This window comes from Bombus huntii, chromosome 10 (genome assembly GCF_024542735.1).
Source record: "Bombus huntii isolate Logan2020A chromosome 10, iyBomHunt1.1, whole genome shotgun sequence".
In the NCBI taxonomy this organism is placed as follows: domain Eukaryota; kingdom Metazoa; phylum Arthropoda; class Insecta; order Hymenoptera; family Apidae; genus Bombus; species Bombus huntii.
Genome location: NC_066247.1, coordinates 11,960,587 through 11,984,859, shown reverse-complemented (window position 1 = coordinate 11,984,859; position 24,273 = coordinate 11,960,587). Strand labels below are relative to the sequence as shown.

General features: G+C 37.9%; 1 protein-coding gene and 1 long non-coding RNA gene across 5 annotated transcripts; both read right to left on the bottom strand.

The window, feature by feature from the left end:
* Nucleotides 1–4,247: 4,247 nt before the first annotated feature.
* LOC126870151 (protein atonal-like) lies at nt 4,248–5,084 on the bottom strand. The gene has a single exon (XM_050627615.1). The coding sequence runs from the start codon at nt 5,082–5,084 to the stop codon at nt 4,248–4,250; it is 837 nt and encodes a 278-aa protein (XP_050483572.1).
* Nucleotides 5,085–8,277: 3,193 nt separating this feature from the next.
* Nucleotides 8,278–24,059, bottom strand: LOC126870672 (uncharacterized). Of its 4 annotated transcripts, XR_007691391.1 has the most exons (7): nt 22,571–24,059; nt 22,205–22,497; nt 15,468–22,136; nt 15,162–15,383; nt 14,754–14,972; nt 8,906–14,200; nt 8,278–8,628 (listed from the first exon to the last, which is right to left on the bottom strand). It is a non-coding gene; the product is annotated as an uncharacterized LOC126870672 (long non-coding RNA). The 4 variants fall into 4 exon arrangements; XR_007691392.1 differs by lacking the exon at nt 14,754–14,972 and having other exon boundaries at nt 8,279–8,628; nt 22,571–24,058; XR_007691393.1 differs by lacking the exons at nt 14,754–14,972; nt 15,162–15,383 and having other exon boundaries at nt 8,279–8,628; nt 8,906–10,333; nt 10,435–14,200; nt 15,431–22,136; nt 22,571–24,057.
* Between the last annotated feature and the right edge of the window lie 214 nt (nt 24,060–24,273).

Genomic DNA, 24,273 nt, shown 5'->3' with positions numbered 1-24,273 from the left:
AATAGGACTACCTTGGGAAGAGTTTTGATTTATAACGAGTTTAAGCCGACCCAGATCATGGGATATCTGTTTTCTTCCTGCAACTGAAGAGTTTTCGTTTTCTGTTTTTTTAGTAACGCGAAATGATAATATACAATTAAAATCTAAAAGCAAGTTTTCAAGTCTCACCTTGTTATTCATTTTTTATAAAATCTATCCAAACGTCAAAAATATCTGCAGTCTAAAAACAAGTAATCTTTTGAAAAAGAAATGAGACTGGCAAGAAAAACATAAACGATACACTTTATGATAGACTGTTTTAACCCTTTAAAGGTGTAAAAATATCACGACAAAGCAACGAGCTTTCTAAAGATATTTCAAAGAAGAAAAATTGTTACCAGTATATACATATACATATAAATATATACACGTGTGTGCGCGTTTTAGCAATGGAATATGTAAGAAGAATGTGTCTTGGAAAACAACTTGGGAAAAGTCAGAAACGTAATATAGCAGATAGCCTGTTCTTATTCCGACATCCTGATCACAGGTAGGGGATCTTTTACCGATTTACGAGCTGGACGTCAAGCTCGCAGGATCATCGAATCCCTCACAATGGGCGGTCGTGTTTTTCGTTGCATCCAGCAGGATCGACCACACCTTTTACCTGCGCTTATAATCCGGAAGCATTCGCGAGAGCACGCACCAAGGTTCGAAACATTAAACAGATATTGTATCGACACCTTTCAAGAATATAACAGAAATATTCCAATACGATCCTCTTCTTATCGAACAATTCGGCTTATTGTTAACATTGATCCTCCTTCGGATCCATGAGAAATTGTACATCTAACAATAGGCTAAAATTTGAAAGATAATATGCAATTTGTGATTATATTAAATTTTCTTTCCTCAATTTCAGGAAATTTGATTTCATATTTATTTTCTCGACTGGTGCTTGTCTCTTACTCTTTCTTTGCCTTTCGAATTCATATATGCAGCTTTACCTCTCATTGTAAACCGATGAATATTTTGATATTGCCTTGTAAAGAGGACCGATCTCCTGAATAAATCATGCATCTGCAACTTTTATATTGGACGTATGGACTGAGTTGCACAAGTTTGTCACGCGAATGAGTTGAAGCGACTGTCGCTGATGGGACGTCATTGATTTATGCGCACCAGTTTATATTCGACGCGATTTTCGTATGGCGAATAGCATAAACAGCCATGCGTTTGTGTCTATAAGCACGAAGCTTGCTTCATTTTTGTGTCTCAATTCTGATTTCATCGAATAGAAATATAAGTAGATTATGTTTCTCTTTCTGTAATATCGATAAACTTGAATTTTATAATACCATTAAATTAAATATAAATAAATTAAATTCCTAGATTAAATATAGAAATTCCTATGACATATAAAAAGATGTAAAATGTGACGCTTGACAGCGCAGGTTCGGTAGTAAAATTTCGTCTCAATTTGTCGAGAGTTGATTTGATACATACTGCCTTTCTCCATAGTTGGAGAATACGTGTAATTAATCTTGATACAGCGAAGGTACACACCGGTGCAGCGAATATACACAGCGGAGTGCTCGTCACCCGACAAATTTCCGCCAGCCGATTATATTTATCGCCTGATTTCAGCCGGCAGATTACATTATTTTAATGCTTAATGCGTTACGCCTCTGGCCCGGCTTCCTTGGCAAAGACGGGTGGTTGCATGTGGTAGCGGCTACGACAAAATATTCGGCAGGGTTTCGAGATCTCTACGCTAAATGTACTCAAATAAAGCAATCTCCACGATCAGACAACGACAACGCGGCGGCGTTTGTCTTTTATCCTCCGTTTTACCCCTTCCCTTTACCTCAGTCAGCTTCCTCCCCAACCCCATCGAGTATTTTGATGACAGTGGCCACTGGTCACTGCTGGCGGTTCCAGCTTCCTCTTCTTTGTCAAGGCAAACCCTTCTGACAAAGCGAAGGTGGTAGTCTGCCGGAGAATTAATTGCTTTGAACAATATTTACGTTCTCTCGTCTAAGAGATTCCTTCCTTTCTTTTATTCGTGAGCTTCATTTTTTTTCTTTACGAAGGCCTGACCGAGGATACCCCAACCCCTAACCGCCAAGGAAGATGTCGCGCGATTTTTATCAAGTTTCCGAGGAATCTCGAGGAAGCCGGCCCTCGAGAGTACGAATCCTCGTCCGCTGGCATGAGAACGTGTACGAGAAGGGCCTCGCGAGACAAGTCAACATCGCCACGCGACATCCATTCGAATTTTTATGGGATCTTTACGTATCGTTCGATAATCCAATCGTAAAACGATTCTTCTTTTTTCACGTTTTTACGAAAGACTTAATGAAGTTCTTCGCTTTCGGAACTGTATCGAACATTTGCAGTGAGAATTGTACAAATGCGATACAAATGTAAATTTTCATCCATCAAGGACGAAGGAGAGGGAGGAAATAAAAACAGTCAGAGTGATATAAAGTAAATACAAAATGCAGTGCTTATAAATATTTCAATTTCTTTAAACCTCGTAGTATTATCTGACGAAGAAAAACGTCAACGAGAAGAAGCTGTTACACGATAAAAGCGTTATATTAGAGTCCTTTCGAGCACAGTGTATTTTACCACCGTTTCGTGTATCTTTCTACTTTTTACGTAAAAAAAAAAAAATACGCGTTGTTTGTATACTCATGTTCGACAAATTTTCCAGTTTCCGTACAACGAGGGTTCACGCAACATCGCCCTTCTAACGTTTACGCTAACCAAATATGTAGTGCTAATCACCAGGATGATGTCATGTTCCATCCTTCTTCTCTCTGCACCGTGTTAATTATAGTTTATTCGACGTCGAACATGCTAGACAATGTTTATACGGATGCTGGTCGCGCGCCCATATTTTTCACAAAATATCAAACGTTGGGCATAAAATGGTAAAAGAAATGGTAAAGGTAAACGAGATTTTCGTTTCTCTAGGCAACGAAAGCAATTCTTCTCCAGCGAATTAAAAGCACGTAGGTGAATTATTCTATTGCTCTTCGCAAAAGATGTGACCTTGGCTATCTATCTAATAATTAAATGCTTTTACGTGGAAAACAGTAGTGGAAAGAAATGGAGCAAAGTGCGATGACGATAGCAAAGAATCGAAGGTGAAAAGAGCGAAAAGATAAATAAAAAAGAAGAGTCATCGTTAAAGAAAGGAGGCTGCAGGTTCTCAAATTGCAATGAAACCGGGCACCGACGCGTCGCGTGGGTTTCGTATGACGACCAGACCACCGATGACGATGCTGTTTTTCTTTCGCCCCGAATATACTTTTCATCCCTTATGATACAACTTTGTTCGTTCAACGAAATTAAACCCGATTCAAGCAATTACAAGGAAACTTTATTCCATTGCGCGACTCTTAAAACAGTCGAGTAAGGAAAGTTCGAAGAGTAGACGTTTATAGAGGCGAAAGAACGTTCTACTACGCCTCGAAGAGAACATCGAAGTCTCTTTGGAGTTTGGAGTTTAAGCTAAACTTGCGAGGTCCTCTTATAAGACTTCGAATTGTAAGACTTCGCTTAACGAAATTGGCGAGGGAAGGATATTCGAAAACTACGAGAATGTATAAAATAATTATATTTTTCAACACATGCAGTTTCAGTCTCAAAGAGCGCAGTAATATTTATAATACAATAAATTATAAGTACGTAACTTGGTGCGCCTTTATAATACAATATCGAGTTAACGATTTATCCATTAAAATATCGTTACTTTACAAAATTTACAAAGTTTCTAGTATTTACAGAAATCTTGGGAATGCGTGTCTAAACCTTTCTCGCATCGTTACGTTTCGCATGATAAATATTACGATAATAATATTAAAAAATATAAACTATAAGACGATGGCCAATATCGTTTTACAAAAGATAAACGAGTGAATGGTACGCAGTTATAAGAATCATCGGATAACTGAAATGATATTCTGTAATTACAGCTGTAAATATCTACAAGAAAATGATAATGGATCGTTCCTACGTTTCAAACACAATTCCTATAATTCGACTAAACAATGTAAACGCAATTCATATCTCGTACATTTGGACGAAACATCTTTTCTATACACAAGCCAAAATTCAACTATTTCGGTCCTCCGGTTAATTCCACTAAACACTTTCGTTCAATTTCAACGACCGACTTTACCAGTTCGTTGACTAACACGATCTTCAGCGAAATCTTAAAAAAAAAAAAAAAAAAAAAAGAAAAAGAGGAAAAAATGTTATTGCAACAAATCGTACAATGCCGTGATGTAAGACTGTGCCATTTGAAGCGTTTCGTATTTCGAGAGCTGCCGGTCGTTACCCAAAGACGGAAGATACGCTCTCAATCTATCGAACGCTTTATTCAGGTTCTGCATTCTTCTCCGTTCTCTGGCGTTCGCCGCCAGTCTGCGTTTCCTCACGATCGTCGAGCTAACGTATTTACCTCTCCTTCTCACCACGTTTCGATTGTTCCCGTTTCCATCGATCTCGGATCCTATGTGATCGGGACTGTCGCTCATTTCGGCATCGTCCTCGCTGTCAGCGTCTACGATTCTGTCTGAGAAACTGCTGGAGTTGCTGATGACACTGCCTCGAGACGATTGCGCCTTTTCGTGCTCCGTTTCAGCCTCAGGATCCGCGGTTCCATCGGTATCCGCGTCCATACTGTTTACTTCCTCCGTCAGATCGATCATGTTCATAGCGTGTTGCGTTGCCTCGCTGTTGATCGTAGCGAGGCTCCTCTTCGTAGCGTACCTCTTGTTCAGTTCCTCCATCGAGCCTAATAAACGGTACGTAACCGGAGTACTTATCGTGTCAGGCTCTGACGACACAGACAAAGTTGTGGCAGGACTAACCGATCGTAAACTTGCGGTTGGACTCGGCGTGTGCCAGCCATCGCTGCGATTTCCGTCGTACACGATGCACTGCGGTATGCTGATGCTGCTTACTGGTGGAAGATCAGACTTGCTCTTGGAATAAGCGTAGCTCGGTAAATCCAGATACGTGCAGGATACGACCTCGTCCTCTCTCGGTGGGAACATATATCCGTATCGAAACATCTCCTGCAGTTCCATGCCGGCAATTTCTGAATCGAAATAGAACACAGAATTTGGAAATGGAAACTCCTCACTGGATCGGTAGGGTCGATAAGTGAGCCTCTTACTCTGTGCGATGTCTTCACTGAATTTCCACTGTATTTTCACGGAAACACCAGTTACGAAACAAGCTCTTTTTATTGATTACGATGTGCGTGTATGTGATTCTATAGAGCAGTTTATGATGCACGCACGCCGACTCCGCTGTCGGGGTGATTCTAAAGTCGGCTGGTACACCGCCGGGGGATTTATGCGTTTTTGGAGCGAGGCACCCTCGTGCAGCACGTGCCGCCTGACCAATGAAAACTCGCCGTCGGTCCCCACCATTTCTGCGGTGAGGTAAAGCCAACCAGCCCCGAGTATGCGAACGGCTAGCGTAACAGGTGGCATCGGCGCCTCCATCCTATACGATCACGTATAAAATCGCACGGCTATTACCTGGCCCTTCGGTGACATACGTATGTATTAATACTAATACATATGTAAGTGCGTGCGTGATCATATACGGACTCCATTCAATGCATATCACGTACAAGTTTATATCATTTACTTAGGATTCACGGTAAACACAGACGCGAGAGTCTCTTTGATCACGATGCACCGAAATTATCTGTTATTGAGATACCTGGTTGATAATTTGCGATGGTATTAAAAAGTGGCGTTCGAACACACGAAAAATGATATTCAACGAATAATAATAATAATAAAACATGCTTAATGTAACGAGATTCGATCCTTGACGACGCAATGTGATTTACCAGTTATATTATGTCCCCTAGTATTTTTAAATATTATCGATTTCGTTGCTACTATATTAAGTTACATATTTTTCTGTTCAATTCTCGTTGTAGAGGATTCACACGTATTTCGATGTTGAGGATCAACGAATACTCGGATAATTTAATAATATACTCGGATAATTTAATACGTGTCGCAGTATGATCTATACTTCGATGAATATACTTGTATGAACCGTACAATGCTATTTTTTGACGAAACGTAAGGGCAAGTGGAGAATCAGATAAGAAAATGACGGAATATTATTCCGTGTGAATAATACCAAGTTATTTAAATAAATAATGGTAATTTGGAGTACACGTTTAAGCAATCTGACCGGGTAAACCGATCGGTTGAAGCGATTGTGGAACGAGGAACGCGGTCCAGCGCAAAATCTTGGGAAAAGAACGGATCGTATCTTCAAAAGGGTGCAAATACCTCAGGGGCGTAAGGTCCAGTTACATTTTTACTCGCTCAATTAGCGAAAACAGGTAGGATAAAGTTTGCGGCGAGCACGAAGGTGGTCCGAAGCAACCCGATCTCTGTCATTCCCTTCGGACACAGCCGTCTTGGATTTCGGGATCGTCCCGTCATTGCCTTAAAATTCTTCCTAAGTAGCGACACGATAATCCTTTGCTCGAAAACCTTTGGTACTTTTCGTACTTTTAACGAGAACAACCACGCGATCGGAGACCTCTCAACTTTTTTACTAACGGGAAACATCGTCTTTCAAGGTCAGCGTAACTTCCGTAACTTCTCTTCATTAGCATAACTTACCGTAAAGGCAATTGTAAGAGAAACATGTTATCGCCACGTTGGCGCTCTTACGAAACAGAATTCGATCTTGTAAATTGATTGGAAGAAGATGCAGACGAAATGTTACCCTAACGCGGTGTTGAATACGATATTAGGTCGTCCGCAAAGTTTCTTTCGTTTTATAAGGAAATAATGGATGCACAATATTTTCCATTTTATATTATTTTATCGAATTACGTATGATTTTTGTTCTATCAAGATAAATATCACAACGTTCGACAGATTAGGTTTCATGTTTGTATAAAGATACATCGTTGTAATAGACGTGTCTGTAAAAGAAAGACACTTTTCGGACAACCTAATATAACATAAAGTCTTTTGTCAGGCATCAAGTGCCTCAACGTGTTTACGAGAAAATTAACATAAAAATGTATATAATTAAAATTAATCGATGCAGAATACATTCTTTTTTACATCTAACTATCTTCGCCATTTTCACGCGAGAATATTCTTCCGTCGAATTGGGATGTAATTTAAAAATTGATTGCTTCCATTTATTATATTCTTGTTCCAGAACGGAACTGGGACGGAACCAATAATTAGGGCTACGAAATGTACGCTTGTCTGTGTCTATCCTTACTCTATTCACCAACAGCATTACCTCTGCCTTCTGCCTTTTGTTTTCACCTTTTTGCTTACCTGCTCACCCCGTCGGTGCATCAGTTCAACCCACTCATCCTGTCTTTGCTTGTCAAAATCTTGCCAAAGAATTCTCGATTTTTCTATTAATTACCCTTGGTCGAACGAAAAACGAACGAAGAGACTCGTTAAATAAATAACATCGCCAATTGTTACTCCGCGAGGAAGAAGAAATAATCGACAAAAGTTAAGAATAAAAATACTACAAAAAGTATTTCTAGAGACGAAATACATCGTAAAATACCATTCTTCGGTAGAACTAAAGAACGTAATTATTAATTGCTGCGATTAATCATATTGCTTACGAGGAATAAAATATGGAAAAAAGATATATAAAAAAAAAAAAAAGGAAACGAGGTGAAGATTCGATAAGGTAGTAAGCGAAGAGGAGGGAAGAGAAGAAAGTGTGAGAAAGGAAAAATGGATCGACAGAAGGGATATTCCTTGGGTAAAAATGATCTGAGGTAGGCCCGTCATGAGGATGCGCCCTGGGCGTGAGTCGAGTAATTAAATACAAAGTGCACTCATTTGTGAGCTCAGTGGCAAATAACATGTTATCCGACTAGTGGTAATTTATGAGAGCACCGTATGACGCTATTCGTCTGACCCTCCACGAAGTTGACTCTGAACGATATCTATATAGAATACACATAGATATATTCAATGAATATGTATTTGGAAATAGAGATGTAAACTTTCGCAGACAGGCTAAATAACGAGGAATGCAGGCTTGGAGATCGACTAATTATCATTTGTTTCATCTCATTCGCTATTCTTCTCCTCCCATTTTCCCTTTCGTTTCTTAACATTTTCCGTCTTATTAATAATTCATCGAGAGGAGTATTCACGTTCGAAATTGGCCAGAACGATTGATCGATTTCTGAGCTGAAATTCTGGGATAAAAATTTGAGAAGAAAGATCGTGGAATGATTTATTATTCGATATTAATAAATTCATTACATAGACACACTTATCTATAATTTTTAACATTTATTTCATTCGCTTATCGCCCTGTTATTGTATTCTATTACATCATCGTAACGATTATTTTATCTTGCTGTAACAATGTCAATTTCCCAATAGGTCTCAAGTTTATGTTGAAATCTTATCTATCGTATTACGAGCAGAGTTAGGAATGTAGAAAACAAAGTCGTCGTGATAACATCGATCGATCCATTTTTCTACGATTAAAGATAGTCAACAGGCGCTACCGCATGAAAATAGAATTGTTAAAAAAACAGAATCCATAATTGGTATATTTTTCATATCCTTGAATCGCAATAACCGTTTCCTGAAAATCATGACAGATGACAAGTTAGCGAGTCGTGTTAGCAAAACGAGCTCTTGATGATAATTGATCAGCTCGGACGTGACAGCCGTGACTCTGACACCTGTGCTTCCGAAAAGAAATCACGCGCTATCAAAAAGATAGATCCGAGTATTGTATACCACAACGAACTGACCGTTCGTCTATGCTGTTCAACTTGCCGTGTCTAGAACCAGACAGGGGAGCCGCGTCGAAGCTTGTTAAGGAGTGCGTGCCGAACTGATTCCCAGAATACAATTACCACATTATCCGGTTCCGCTTTCGAATTCCTCATTTTGTCCTTCCAGGCTGGCCCGACGTCGTCCCGCCGCTATTCGTGTTTAAGCATCATCGACTATTATGAACCGCCCGGCTTACTCCTTGAAAGGCGAGATGAAAACCGCATCCTCCTGTTTCATCTAAGAAACGGTAAACTTCGAAGATCTGGCTTTTACAATTTTTACAAATTCTGTCAGATATTTAACAATGTTCACGCGCGTCCGTGGGTAATATTCGATAATTTACGCGATAATTTGGAAAACTTTTCATCCGAAAATTCACATTCCTCTCTTCGAGGTTGCTATCGATCGCCTCTCGTTCTTTTCGCAGATACTCCGTTTTGAAATTACACCATGACGGAAGATTTAGAAATATTACGATTGTTAAAGGACGAAACTTTGATTCTTGAAAGAAACATCGGCGCTAATGGCAAATGGTGGATGTCTTGATAACGTTAGCGCTTGAAAATTTGTCATCGGTAGCGCGCGTGTATCTAAACGCGTATATTGAGCATATGGTATTAAGTAACGCTTGCATAAGAACGTTCTAAATTTTGTTAAAGGACGAAAATTGCGATTTCCTTGGAGAGGGAACGTAGTTTCGTAGAAACCGTAAAATCAGCCAACAAGCGTAGTTATATAGAGCTTCGGTGGTCGAAGCGGCGCATCCCAAAACCGAAGTAACGTTCGAAACTAGTCTTTATTTGTGACTTTGTCCCTTTCTTTGAAATCTGACGAGTGATTAGCGATTACGCTCTGGAAATGGTATATCGGAGGGTGCTCAAATAACTAGGCGGCGTGTCGGTATGTTCAAACGCCGACAAGTAACAGAACCTGGAGCCAGAAGAAAATGAAGTTATTGTCCATAATCGTGGTCGCAAGACAACAATAGATTCGTTGGTGGTCAAAATGTTCTACGTATTAAATTTACATATCTTAACTTTAGCTACTTCTATGGTAATCTATAACTCATCTCGTAAATAATATTTTAGAAGGCAATATTTTAAATATTGTGATAGAAAAATAGCGATACTTTTTGCCGTTATCCCTTGAATGATATTGTTGTAGTAATTACTTGAAGAAAACCCTTAAACCTTTTCTTTTGTATACCCGTAATCTGGAGATCGCTGTTACGAAGAGAATAGGATTTAGTGAAAACATTGAAAGTAAGGAGAGGTCCATATTATTGTGCCCTTGAATATAAATTTTGTTTTGGGTTACAAGGTCTAGAAACAAAAGGAGCTATAAGTAGATTTCTATTGTTGTCTCTTGTAGCCTTCAGCTAGAGGTACACACCAAGATTAACTTCTTGCTGATGTCCTAGGCTATAAATATATCAACGTGCTCCCTATCATAATTCTATTGTATTGCAACACTGAAAAGGTGAGGATCAGGATCGGTGTACTCTATACCTGTACTTATACCTATACTTATTTCAATATATTTTTCCATTACAAGTTCTATTGTATTGTAACGCTGAAAAGGCGAGGATCAGTATCAGCGTACGCTATACCTGTACTTATAGCTATACTTATTTCAATATATTTGTCTATTACAAATTCATCCACTTCCTCTATCAGTCAACCTCAACAGATATAAACGCGTTGACAGTAACAAAGAAAAAAACTTCTATGCTTTTTGTGATCGTCGCTTGTCCAAATTTAATGCAAAAGCGGTTGGCATCGTTAAGGGCGTAATATATGTATCGTAATATGGTAACGATCGCATCGAGCCAACCCACAAGAAGGTAGTCTCGTAATTAACTTAAGCCTAATAGAGCGTTTAGTAGAAGATACTTTGAGGTAGGTCCATTGTATTAGCATAAATCATGGAGGCAAATCTCGGAACCGTAGATGAGCAACAGTTTATCATAGTTCACAAATGAAGGGGTTACCATACTGTTATAAGTCGCTCGTAATTACGACAGTCGATGTTTCAAAGGATTTTCCGCCGTGACGGTCAGTCGTAAACGCGTTAAAATTTTTCTACGCGCCGGATACCTGATCTCCGTTGAATCTCTGAGCGAAAAAAAAAGAAGAAGAAAGAAAAAGAAAATACAGAGTAGTGGAGCAAAGACTATACATATTACGTATAAACGAGAACCTTGTGTCTATTTGTTTAAACGATATAGTAATACATAGAAATCGACATTGTAATTTCGAATATGGTCGATAATTTCAAATTGATAAATATGATTGAGAACATCGTAATTGTCTTTGCCAACTTTGATCGTGAGAATATAAAATTCGGATAAGGATTGAAGCAGTTACCGGTAACATGATACGATGCTGCTTAATATTCAGTATAAAAATTGAATATAGCGTTACCATTGATTGTTGGTAGAATCTGCATGCAGAAGTTAATATGCCTCGGCTACCTGTGTGGTCCTGAATATAAAAACATTACTTTACAGTAGTTTTCAAAGATTCGATACGAGATGAATGGAATGCACCGTTTATTACCTAAGATTATCGCATTTATGTTACGTTAGATTCGCATAATAGCAGTAAAGTGTGTTACGATCAATTTTAATTACTTAATCTTTTATTATATATAATTTTGTCCAGTATGAAAATTATAAAATTATGATAGACTGAAATTTACATAGATTTCAATAACATTATTAAAATATATTCTATCGATACGATCGGAATAATATATTAAGAAAATTACTCTAAACAATATCAGCATATTACTATAGAATTACATAGAATGCCCACTATCGCGCGGGTGAACCAGATCGGACCATTCGAAAGAAACAAAAGTTTATAGAAAAATATATTTTCACGTTACCGCCCCTTCGACTGTTTGTCAAATTTCCTTCCCTAAAAACGGATTTTAACCCTAAACGTAGGTAAAACGCAAAGGGAACGCTATTTGGATCCTATGGGATTTCATGGTATCTATTTCCGTAGCATATATCTATGCCCAGCTTCATCTGAGCCCATAAAACCCTCGTTTTTAGATTAAAATCGTTGCGATGGGTAACCTGGTTTCCAGGTTTTGGAGAATACTTAATAATTATACCGAAGGGCAGTCACGGTTTTTAGTAGAAGATTAAGTAGCAAGGAAGAATCGGCGATTAAAAACGTATTAAAAATTTGGGAAACGTCGACGAAGAAAAGAAGAAAAGCGAGTGACTAGGATAAATTCGTTATCGAACAGATTATTAGGAAATTAATTGGAATAATTTCTTGGTATATTTGTATCGATAAATAGGAATATAGGATACTCTGTTCGCATGTACACGTGCATCGATCATATTACGTATAAGCGTGACAAACCAAATTATATGGATCCTTGCAGAAGATCTCTGCCGAAGCCGAAATCGCTCTGATTAACGTCAATGACGAGATAAATGGTTAAACAGGCCAACGTGTCCAACAAACGTAACACAATGGTGACGCGATACCAACGATTTTTGGCGCTTCAGTAAAACGGACCAAAGCAATTCAACGCCATAGAAATGCTAACGCGCCTTAGGAATTATCAAAGAAGCCGCTCTTGCCAATAATCTACCGTGTCAGATGGAAAAAAACGTTGGCGTATAGCCTCGCGTGCCATACAATTCATTCTTGCAAACTTTCAGAATGTTACAAATTAGTACTTAAAACGTGTACCTTTCTTCTCTTTTCTTCGCCGTCTATTCCTCCTATTTTCTTTTTTCCCACAATATTTTAAGAAATCCATTTTACCTAACAACGCTTCACAATGGCAGGTCTGTTTGTGAAAATTGACAAAAGGCTTTACCTTTCCATACGAATATTATTATATCGATAGACGTTACTACGATAGTTACGTGTATCGGGATATTTTTAATTAATTCGCGACGATAACGAATTTTACGTTAAACAAGGTATTTCGGTTAGAATAGCTTAGAAGAGAAAAATATTCGTGACGGTGAAAAGTGAATAGTTAAAAGTTGCAAATTAGCGTTATATCATCTTCTGGTTGGTTCGAAAATCACCGTGTTTATGCAAATTTACCGCCGAAAGGAACAAACAACTTACATTTCAAATTTCCATAATAATGTTCGAGCACGAATAACACAAATTTCCACTTCTGTTATATATAAACAGTTTCGTCAAAGCGATCAACGACGATTCTATTTCCCTTACCATCGGTTTATTCCATTCACTTTTCCCATAAAATCTATCAAACTAATATTCCAAGAAATATGTCAACGAATATCGACGTGTAGAACGTAAGCATTCGATCGAAACATCTTTGATATAAAACCAAAAAAAATTGTTTAATAGATTTTACGAACGAAATAAACGGGCAATTGTGATTATGACGAATAATAAGGCTTGGAGAACGAAGAAAATAAGAACGAAATAAGAAAAGAAGGGAGGAAATATGATACGATTTCCGAGGGTACGAAGGCATGAAAGCTCGCTTCGCGTATTTAAAAAGCGTGACCGTAGCTGTTGAGGTGGTGGTGGCGGCGGCAGTGGTGATGCTGATTATGGCAGACAACGATCGGAAGCAACTTAAGGGCGGGGAAACGGAATCGGGGACTAGCAGCACGCGCCAGCCACACGCCTCGAGTCTTCTTGGGCCTTTTGCCTTCATCCTCAGACACGTACACCTGGGACAGTTGGCAAGCGAGAGACAAAACCCGGGAATGTCTACTAGACAGTGTCTGCTTTTCTTCGACGAAAACCGAAAGAATCGAATTAAAAAAGTCAAGTCTTTACACAGAACCATAATATAAAGACAACAACGACGACGGAACACGGTATTTCTTATCTTTTGCCGTATTTTACAAGAACGGATCGGACTTTATTTCGCCTGTAAACAAATTTTAAATCCATCGATGGACATATAGCGTATTGATAAGTAGAAATAAAGTCGAGTGTTCTTTTGCTAAACTAATGGGCCTCGTGATACCCATTCTTATGCAGTAAAGTCAGTAATAACGGAAACGTCGTCACAGCGATCTTTCGAGGATACACGATTTCCTCGGATGGTAATTTGGCGGACGGTAGGTAGATTAAACCCTCGAGGCAGCGGGTGCAGCAGCCTGCTTACCGTATGCTCCCCATATGGCTCGTCCTCCCTCGAAAAAGCGACCCGCGTAGGCTCGAGCGCCTTATTCACCCTGCCCTGTTGGCCCACCTTCTCACTACCCTTTACCTGCAAATCCTCGTAATAGGTGCAACTATATTTTCACTACTAATGCTCGTGATTATGCCAAATCACGCTATCATTCGTCCGTCCACCACGTTAATTCGAAGATCAAAAGCGGTTCGATTCGATTTCGATGTATCGAGAACCTGAAAAGGATAAATAAAATAAACCTAAACGAACGTAAAAATATATGAATAAAAAATAAGACTATAGGTATTACGTGGTAATCGAAACGCGATACGCGAGATATTCGTGCATAATATACACGATGATGTTAATGTTACGCAAGCCTAATGCATATCGAATAATACGTTACAAGCATTAGATATTACAAACTGTACGAGAGTATGTAATTTTATTAAGTATAATTTTCTACTCTTTTCGTTCGCATTGTGCATGTGCCAGTTCGCACGCTGTTCGATCATAAGTCATATTTATCCGAAAATTATAAAGTCGGACAGAATTTATAAGGACGACCCAATTTACGATAAAGGTTCAGATCACTCTGGATAAATGCGAGTTAAGTAGGTAAAGCCGACGGACGCGTTACACCGATCACTGATCAACCTGATCGCACCACCATCACTAACAGTATATGCCTCCTCCGGATGTGGGCGGCGCTGTTTTTGGATAGTCTCGTCAGACGTTATCGTGAATTACTCGTTAATTCGTGAGAACTGCTTAAATTTCCGTTCTTACCTTATATCGATTTAGTATTATAATTTATATACCGGAAACAAATATCCGTAAGACTTTGAACAAGTGCGCTGCGCGGTATGGATCTTTCGATCGAACAAAAGTTCTTTTTAAACATTCGTCAAATTTATTAGAACGGATTTAGATGAAAAATGTATCGGGCAAATGTATCTGGTGTTTATCATATCGATTCGTAATTTGATTCGTTCGATATTCGGTAACCTGTAACAGATCGAACAAAAACCGGTGTAATTTCCGATTAAAACCAACCTGCCGCCAATTCATTATACGTTTCGTTTCCAACACGTTTTTTTCCTACACGACAAATAACTCGAGATGCGAATCAGTGAAAAAATGCTAGACGAGAAACCGGGAACTGTCGTTGGAAGTTTTTGTTCGAAAAATAAATACCTGCTGATCCAATCTCTCGATAATACATGCGCGTTAAAATAGGTGCGAAGAGCATTTCTGAGACAACACTGCGAAGATCGGCAAACGATTACAAGCTTCTACCTTTCCTTTTTCTTCTACCGCACTACGCGCGTTCTTTTTTCTTCCATTTTTTCTACTTTTATCTCTGTTTTTCTCGTGGGAATAGGTACGATCAGATTGTCAACGGCATCAGAACCGAATCTTGAAAAAAGAGGAAAAAAGGTTTAAGGAAATTTAGTGGCACCTACCTCTTCTAGTGAGATATTCCAGTTAGCTGAAACATACCGAGGCAAAATTCACGGCTTTCCTCTGGGAATGCATAGTCAATGAGAGGATGACGGTTCGCGATAAGATTTACTAAGCTTCGCCTTAGTTGTACTTTTGCTCCTTCTTCATTAGTAAGTTTCTGCTTTATTCACGGAAAGCATAGCCTCGAAAGCTCGTAGCGATTGTTATCGTCTTCGTACGAAGTTCCACGCGATTCTAATAGGGCGATTTATTTGTAACACCATTTCGAACGATCTTTCTCACTGATTAATTTCTGGAGACGATAACGATTTCCACTAATTTTTAACGATGTCTTATCTGTATCTAGAACCACTTTTTGAACCACTAAGAATTTCTGGCTCCGTTATTTTTTTGTTCAATTGTAAATAATTGTAATAAATTCATAAGATAAAAATTGTCGTAAAATATAATTCTTACGCGATTGAACGAAAAAGTGGAAAAATCGTAAATGTGGAAAGTGGTAAATATCGAACGTATTCTATCGACAGTCGTGTTCCAGCTGCTATTACCATGGTGCGTTAAAATTAACGCACAACCTGCCACTGATTCCAATGTTCCAACAGCGCTTACAGGTGTCAACATTCTCGATGAGACATCTGACACCAATGTCATGGTTCTTCATATTCTAAATAGACCGGGTGGTCCTCTCACCTCTTTTGATCCTATCTTCGGACCATCTCGGACCGACAAGCTTACCGCTACTTACTAAAACGACACACGGACGAGGAGCGGATGACTGCGGTGAAATCGTCTGCGTGTAACACGAAAGAATTACACGCCTCGCAAGCGTCCCGCAAGCATCTGATACCAGTTATGCGCTTTTTATCGAAGGAAAAGAAAAGAAAAAAAGGAAAAGAAAAGTGAAATCATAGGAGAGAAGAAAGAAAAAAAATAGTCGCCCTTTCGCAACTTCTTTTTCCTATAAAATGAAACAAAAGTACAGAACTGAGAGTTGTTTCCTGAATTTTGTCTACATCGAACGCGTTTACTTGTTGCGCCTGAAAGCCAACGTTGGCGGACAAGAGGCGTGTAACGAAGTAAAACGGGACGTTTAATTGTACGCGATCGTCGTTCATTCTGCTTTTCGAATTATTCTACCGGTTACCAGAATGTTTTTACAGCCTTTTACGTTCTCATCGCTGGTACAGCTATAACCGTTTCGAGGGTCGTATTGTAAAGTCATGCCGCTCTCGAGCGGTCACGTGCGCATTGAGCCATCAAGACAAATATATTGAGGAAGAGGCGGTACGCTTATTACAGACGAACGACTCTTTCTCGGCCACAAATCAAATAACATTTTCGTGTTGGTAACAACAGAGACGTAACGTTTATTCGACGATCTTACTTACATTTATGATTTCTAAAATAAATGCACGTTTCGAAGATATTGAAAGGAAACGGAAGAATTCTGTGAAAGATTCGATACAATTTGACGCTGGCCGATAGACAGAAACGCGATCAATAATTGTTCACGCACATAATCGGCGTTCGATCGTTATTATCGCCGAGAGAAACGAATCGGAGTTGTAGTAAAAATAAAACGTCGGTTTAGGCAATCAGACTACCTACTTTTATACGATGCCTCTGGAAGGATGAACGAATGATATGGACGGTGAAGAAGGGATAAGCCAGAAGAGAAAATTATCCCGTCAGAGTAGAAGGTGAAACGTGTCTCGCACTTACGTCCGCCCACGCTTGCAACTCGTTACGACTCTAAAGGAATTCACAATACACGTTTCGTGACCCTGTCAGCGTTTTACCACCTTTAGTATCTTTACATTGTAATCTGATGATAGCAGACCAGGCCGTAATGTTAACTGGATTGGACTTTAACAAGATACGGTTCCCTCTTATTGCGTACGGAAATTGTATAAAACAAGAAAAAGGTTGGTAATAGTAACTAACTGCGTATATTTTGGCTGTCAGTTAAAGTATTAAAGATTAAGTCATTCGTAATTCAAAAGCTTGCTCGAGTGAACTTAGTTATGCGGATTTTTTACTGAATTAATATTTTACAAAACTAAACTCGTCGTAAAAATTCTCAAAATAAAAATTATTTAGTTGAGCTTATTAGTTGTAAACTTAAATTATTATTATATATACATATATATATATATTTTTTTTTGTTATAGTAAAGTTTATTTCAATCTATAGGAATTAATTGGTATTCTACTAAAATATGATTTATTGTTTCTATTTGTACTATTAATCGATTTAAAGGCGGAGGAAGGAAACGATTACGGCGAATTTATACCACCGATTCTCCGCCTCTCGACGCATCTTCGGTCGCTTAATCTAATAAAGCAATTAATAACTAATAACTTAATACCGCTCGTCTTCGATAAAGTCCATAATTACATACTCTTTAATTACGTGTATCCTGTGTCCGATCGATTCGGCGTTATTTGATTATCGTTTCGAGAGCATGCACGAATTAACGAAGAGGCGGAACTGTTTGTTTTCGGAAGACTGATTAACCTTGAGCATGAGTAAATTTATAACTGCGAAATTCTTGATCGGCGTTTGATCAGCCGTTTAGACGTCCATATACGTATCTATCATAGCCTGTGCAGCAAAAGTATACAAATGAATAAATTGCAAATCGCTAAAATAGAAGAACACGTATAGTCATTAAAATAAAAATAAATCGAATTCCTTTTACCAAGAGAAAAACTCTTACCTTGCTACTTCGAATTCATTTTATCGTTAAATACCGGGAAAGAAAATAAAGAAATCGGAAGATCGACAGAATCTTCCGTATCTTCTCGACGATGCGAATTGACAACTTAAGAATAAAGACGAAGAGGAAGAGAAAAGTTCGAATCTGTGATCCATGAATACGTGTGCCCGAAATGCAACCATAGCCATGTTGATGCGGATTCTCTTGAAAGAATCGTTCGATATAAAAATCTTCTGAAACGTGAACGCGCCGGTTCAACGTGACTCGAAGCACAACACTCGAGCACCAGGACGAGTTCGATCGATTCTCCTTCGAATTTCTAGCCGTACCCTATATATTTAGCATATCCCCCATAACTGACAGCATGTTATTTCACCAACAAATAATACGCAAGAACCATTGTGTATCCGGCGAAGAGCACTTGAGATTGGAGGGCACCCTTAAACGCTTTTAAATACACGCGGAATGGGTAGAAAGGGTGTTGGAGGGCGTCCAAGAGAGAGCCGAGGACAGAGGGTGAACATGGCCACGTAGAAACGTGCGGTCCCGCTACCTGCTAAATTACTACGAACAACTACAGCCGACAAGGAACGAGAAAGAATACTTTCCTCTCGGGACTCCAATTATCGCGCATCGAAAGGTCTTGCTGATGACGAGAACACAACAGATCTAAAGACGTACACGGTATTCGTCGTTTCTTGAACATTGCGATCGTTGCATAAGCGGTTTCCTGTATTTAAAATGCAACAAGTAAAAGTATCTGGACAAGCGATGTATCTACGAGTAATGAAAATAACTATGAAAGTGAAAGAGAGAGAGAGAGTGAACGTTGATAGAAAAATATTTATAATTCGACGCGATCGAAAATTATATCGTAGTATTTAGTAAGTTGGACAGGAATTCTGTTATAACGTTATAATCGTACAATTTTGTGATTATTATTTGAAATTTCTATGCTTCTCCGAATAAACAACTGTAATTTTATTGTAATTATAATTTTATTTAACGTTGCGAGTAAGCAGGTTGTAGAGAACAAGTAGTTAAATACAACGATATGTCGTTAATCGAAGTTCGTAAATAAAACAGGATATACATTGAATTTACGTTATTTGGAATGAAAACGCTCGCATTGTATCACGAATTTTTGCTTGGAATCAGAACCAACGATCTCATCCCATCGTTCAAACTTTGCTCGGCTTTACCTTCCTTCCCTTTCTTCTCTTTTCCCTTTTGTATCTTCCACCAAGATTCTTCGTTTCCTTCTCCTACCTTCCTACGTCGTCCGTTCTCCTATTCTATCAAAACGGTTCCCACGACTTTCGACTGAAACCGAACTACCAACACTTTTGCTTTTTTATCTTTTACCGTATCATATACTACGATCGCGTTTAAGTTATATAAATTAAGTTAAATTAAATTAAGTCAAGTTATATAAATATTCCAATTATATTCTAATTAGTTAACGTTAAACAGAGCATGGAAGGAATAATCGAATTGAAAAAAGAAAGGAATTCTTCCGTTTTACAAAGATTTCGCTCGAGTCTCTGATCTGTTAAACGTTAACTGTCTGATACTAAATATGTTAAAAGATGATGAAGCTGCGTGGATGGCGTCAGATTATGACATTCTAGTATATAAAAGTAAACGTCACATTGAAGCATATCATCCGTATGAATAGGATTGGTATTAGTCGCCATTTAGTAGATATTAGTCGGTAGGATAGACAAGGATAATATGTTTTAATTCAAACGCACCATGGCCGTCGTGGCTCGTTATTCACGCATATATTTCACAAGATTAGGATTCATCAAAACTCTCCTAACTAGCCGGTATCCACGGTCTATCGTGATTTAAGCTTTTGTGCAACTTTCGTCTCGTCGCGACGACTGTGCATCAATTTGTTCAAAAGGAGATAAATAGGTAGAAGGAGAAAAAGATAGTAGGCACATTTTCCTGGATTTAGTCAACTAAATGTATATAAGCCGATTATATTCTTCCCATCGTATTGAATGGAAGGCCAAATTAGAAACTTCAGATAAATTCACGATGCTTCTACGAATGTGTCTACTAATAACTTTGCTTCATTAAGATTTATGATATCATTACTCTGCTATATCTATTCAAGCAGACTTTGGAAAATAAAAGATAATATGAAAAATAAAAGTAAACGAAGCATTTATTTCAAAAATATTTCAAGTACGAAATAACCAAAGAGAAAATGCATTGTTTTAATGCGTTTTTTCGTCCTTGATACGATAATAGATCACGTGGACATGAGAATGAATTCGACAAATTATATTGGCTGAACTGAAGCGAGGAAAAAGAAAAACGGAAGGAGCGATTAACTTACCCAAAGTTAAAGTTTGAAACTACCATGCGCCAAAGGACCTACGTCGAAGTTGAGAAAATTCTGGTTAATTGGCGCCAGAGGGGAAAAATTGATTTCCAGAAGCCTCGAACGACCCACGTAGAAAATAGCTTCGAAATCATGGTGGCCCGAACCATTCCAGCGATTCGTATTACGACAGGCAAAAACGATTTGTACCATCGTTTCGTTGAAGAATATCTCGAAACGTAAACGACAAACAGCAGAAATTGAAAAAATTTCAGAAATGACCATCGCGCAACTGTCTCGCAAGATGTTAAAGAACAAGGTGTCTTACGATTCTCGCTGAAAGTTAGGATTTCGTGCATTACCTTTCTAAAACTATCATTAACAATTTCATAGACTCTTAATAGCCGTACATTCGATACGCTACTATCGGTAAATAGCAGAACATCAAAGAGGAGGAAGCTAAAAAAAAAAAAGAAAAAGATGAAACAATCGTGCTTTCTTTTTGAAAACAATCCGCGCATTGAAATAAGCGATACAATGGGCCGTCTGCCGAGGCTAAAGAGTCCTCGTAAAACAACAGTTGATCCAAACCAGAGGAAAAGATTATGGAAGAAAAAAGAAATAAAGAAGAAGAGAGAATGGTTAGAACGTAACAATATGGCACCCTCCTGTGTGATCGAGTGGCTCTCTGATTGAGAGTAAAATTTCATTTTCCTCCTACTGTTAGGTTGCTGCCACTACACCAACTCTGTCAATTTTCGCTCATCGGTAACCTTAATCTCTGATACTTTGTTTTAATAACGACCAATTAATATTAAATAACATCTTGAAAGTGAAAAATGTACACGTGTCTTGAAATTACGTATAGGTGTAATTAAAATATACGTAAAGATTTGAAAGCAAGGGATACCTGTAGAAAATACACACGTTAGAAGATTTCCGTATAAATATAAAGGAAATTAAACGAATCTAATTCTTTGACTAACATAAAGAAATTTAACTAGGAACACGATTGTTCTTTTCGCAATTGAAGCACGACACGATTATCGTATTACGATAGGTTGAAATTTTTATGCGGAAACAGATTATCGTGAAAAATTCACGCAAAATAAATTCGAAATTCAGCGTTAAAATCTACCGCCAGTATCCACGTGAGATGTATACATACATTCAACATAAATTACATGGTACGCATTGACGACCAGGCGCCCCACATTCTGACGCTTGCCAAATTTCAACGTTCAACGAACAGTTCGCCAATTCCCAATGATTATCCACTTAAATCCTGAAGTCGCGAGTAATTATGTGAGGGTGCGAGGGTCAATTTGATAATTGCGTTATTCCGTTGCAAATAATTACCACCTTTCTCAAATGCAAATCTTACGTGGCCAGTTTCTACGTTCTTCTTCTCTTAATTGTCTAAAACAAGGCTCATTATTCTCTTCGATAGCAATGCTTGGAAGAGCTATTAATTTGCATTATGAAGGTGTAAATTTCTTCACTTTTTGTCTCTTCCATGATTTATGCGTTTCTATTTAACCTTAAAGCGACTTGGATCGTAAAGATCTATGTTTATCTGTGTTTAATAGATACTAAGTATACGCTATTTTTCCTTCGTACTTTAATTTGATTTGTTCCATCCACGTTGCATCTAAAAGATAAATATCTAAAGGCTAAACTATATAATAGAAAAATAATATACAGGAAAACGATATTAACCTATCTGTCTGTGAAATAAACGTTTTCGTATCTCAGATAACTTTCAGGATCTGTTTCTTCTACAAAGATTTCATAACCTCTTGAAATATAGATGAAATTTCCCAGGCTGTGTGATATTTATTTTAAATTATTTTATAGTACATATATTAATATATACATACATAGGAAGAATGAAGAAGCATGTAAAAGCAACTGCGTTCGGCTGAGGTTAAAGAGGGGAGAAGCACGCGTCTGCCACGCTCCCAGTGTACACACCTGGGACCAGTTGGCCAGCGAGAGAAATCTTTTTCACCCTAAATACAAACAATATCTAATTATTAACAAATTACGATCACGAAATTGGAAATATTTCAGAAATCTACAAACCAAATCGTTATATGTCGATTAAAAATTTCTTGTTATAAACAAACATGCTTTGATCCATCCATCGGTATGTTCGTACTCTGTTGTATTCAGCAAGTTTACGCTCTTATCAAAAGTATTACATTCACGGACAATATATTTCGTTGGCAGTGAAATCGATCTCATTTGTCAAGAACGAAGTTCAGGCTATTTATCACAAAGTCAACCATAGAAGTTAGAAACATGGAATCGCCAGGATGATCCAATACTTCATTTTCCTAGTTTTGTGTATACCAAGGCTCGAGGGAACTCGTACGAATTCATACGACGGAGGAAGTAAAATTATTCGAGCGAATGTCCTTTGAGTTTCGGTGGAAGAGCACCCGTTCGAAGTTCCTTCCTCCACGGGTTTCAAAGATATCGTGCTTAAAAATATATACTTATTATGTGGTGTAACGCAACGTTTCACGGATAGATCGTGTATTATTGAAAAAGTAAATTGTGAAAAACGAGTAGGAAATAAGGTGTATACTTATTTAACGATATAGAATTTCACGGAACATTAGAGAATGCCGAAAACACAGGGCAATGCATAAGCTTAACCATCAAAAAGAAAATCGGCAAACCGCTAATTGCACCGCAAGGCAAATAAAACGAAAACGCCGACAGGAAACTGAAAATAGGCGGAAAACCCGAAGTGGTATTAAAGTCGCATTAAACACATCGGTCGTAACTTCCGGTACATTTCCGAAAATACCGATTTATTCGAAATTAATATATAGGATGTTTTATTTTTGTCCTGCCAAACGATGTTAGCATATTGTACAATTAAAAATAAGAAAAAGATGTTACATAAAATGAAATAAAAATAATTAATGGAAATTCTTAATTTATCTGTATTTTAATACAAAAACAACGAAATTTCTAATTTCCTCGGTGATTTTATGATTACGAGATAAAACATATAAATTAACGAAGAATATAGTTTTGCATAGTTTTGATGGAGGTAGTAACGAAGCTCCCTTGAGTAAACAACTATATTAAAAAAGGAAATAAAAGTGAGCAGCAGGCTGGTGCCGGTTTTGGCGCTCTCTAAAACGCCTGAACCGATGATCATATTCCAGATAACCTGGTTAACCCCTCTAGCCCGTTATTATAATATTTGCCAAGCCAAAACATAGTAATTGCTTATTTGCTCGAGCCCAATTACCACAGCCTCCATATACATCCATGAATTTTTCGTACTACGTGACGAGCAAGATATCTATAGAGCTCGTCTTTATTATTCATTTTAGATGTCTACATCACACTATCGTAATATCCGTATGCTTGCGTGTGTCTTCTTTTTAAAATCTTTAAATATCTGTATTTCTACTTTTGAGTTACTTTCCGTTGGTAATTTTATCGTAATCATAAATTATAATTTTTTATGAACGAATAAAAGATTATATCGTATAAGTTTCAATAATCTATAAACGTAAACACATGTATCTCTATATTTACATCGTTCTAAATTTAATTTTGTTAAGCGCGTAATCTTCAATGTACTCACTTAAAGATGATAAATGTATCAACGCATTATAGAAATAGATAAAATAACGTAAAGATTATGGAATCGAATGAACAAATAGTAGTAGTTTTATCTATATTTCATTGCTAACACAATGAGAACCGTAACAATTAACTATTACTAATAATATAATGTTATTTCTCATATAAATAATTTA

Excerpts from the sequence above, each read along its gene's own strand:
- LOC126870151 (XM_050627615.1), bottom strand. The coding sequence starts at position 5,084 with ATGGAACTGCAGGAGATGTTTCGATACGGATATATGTTCCCACCGAGA.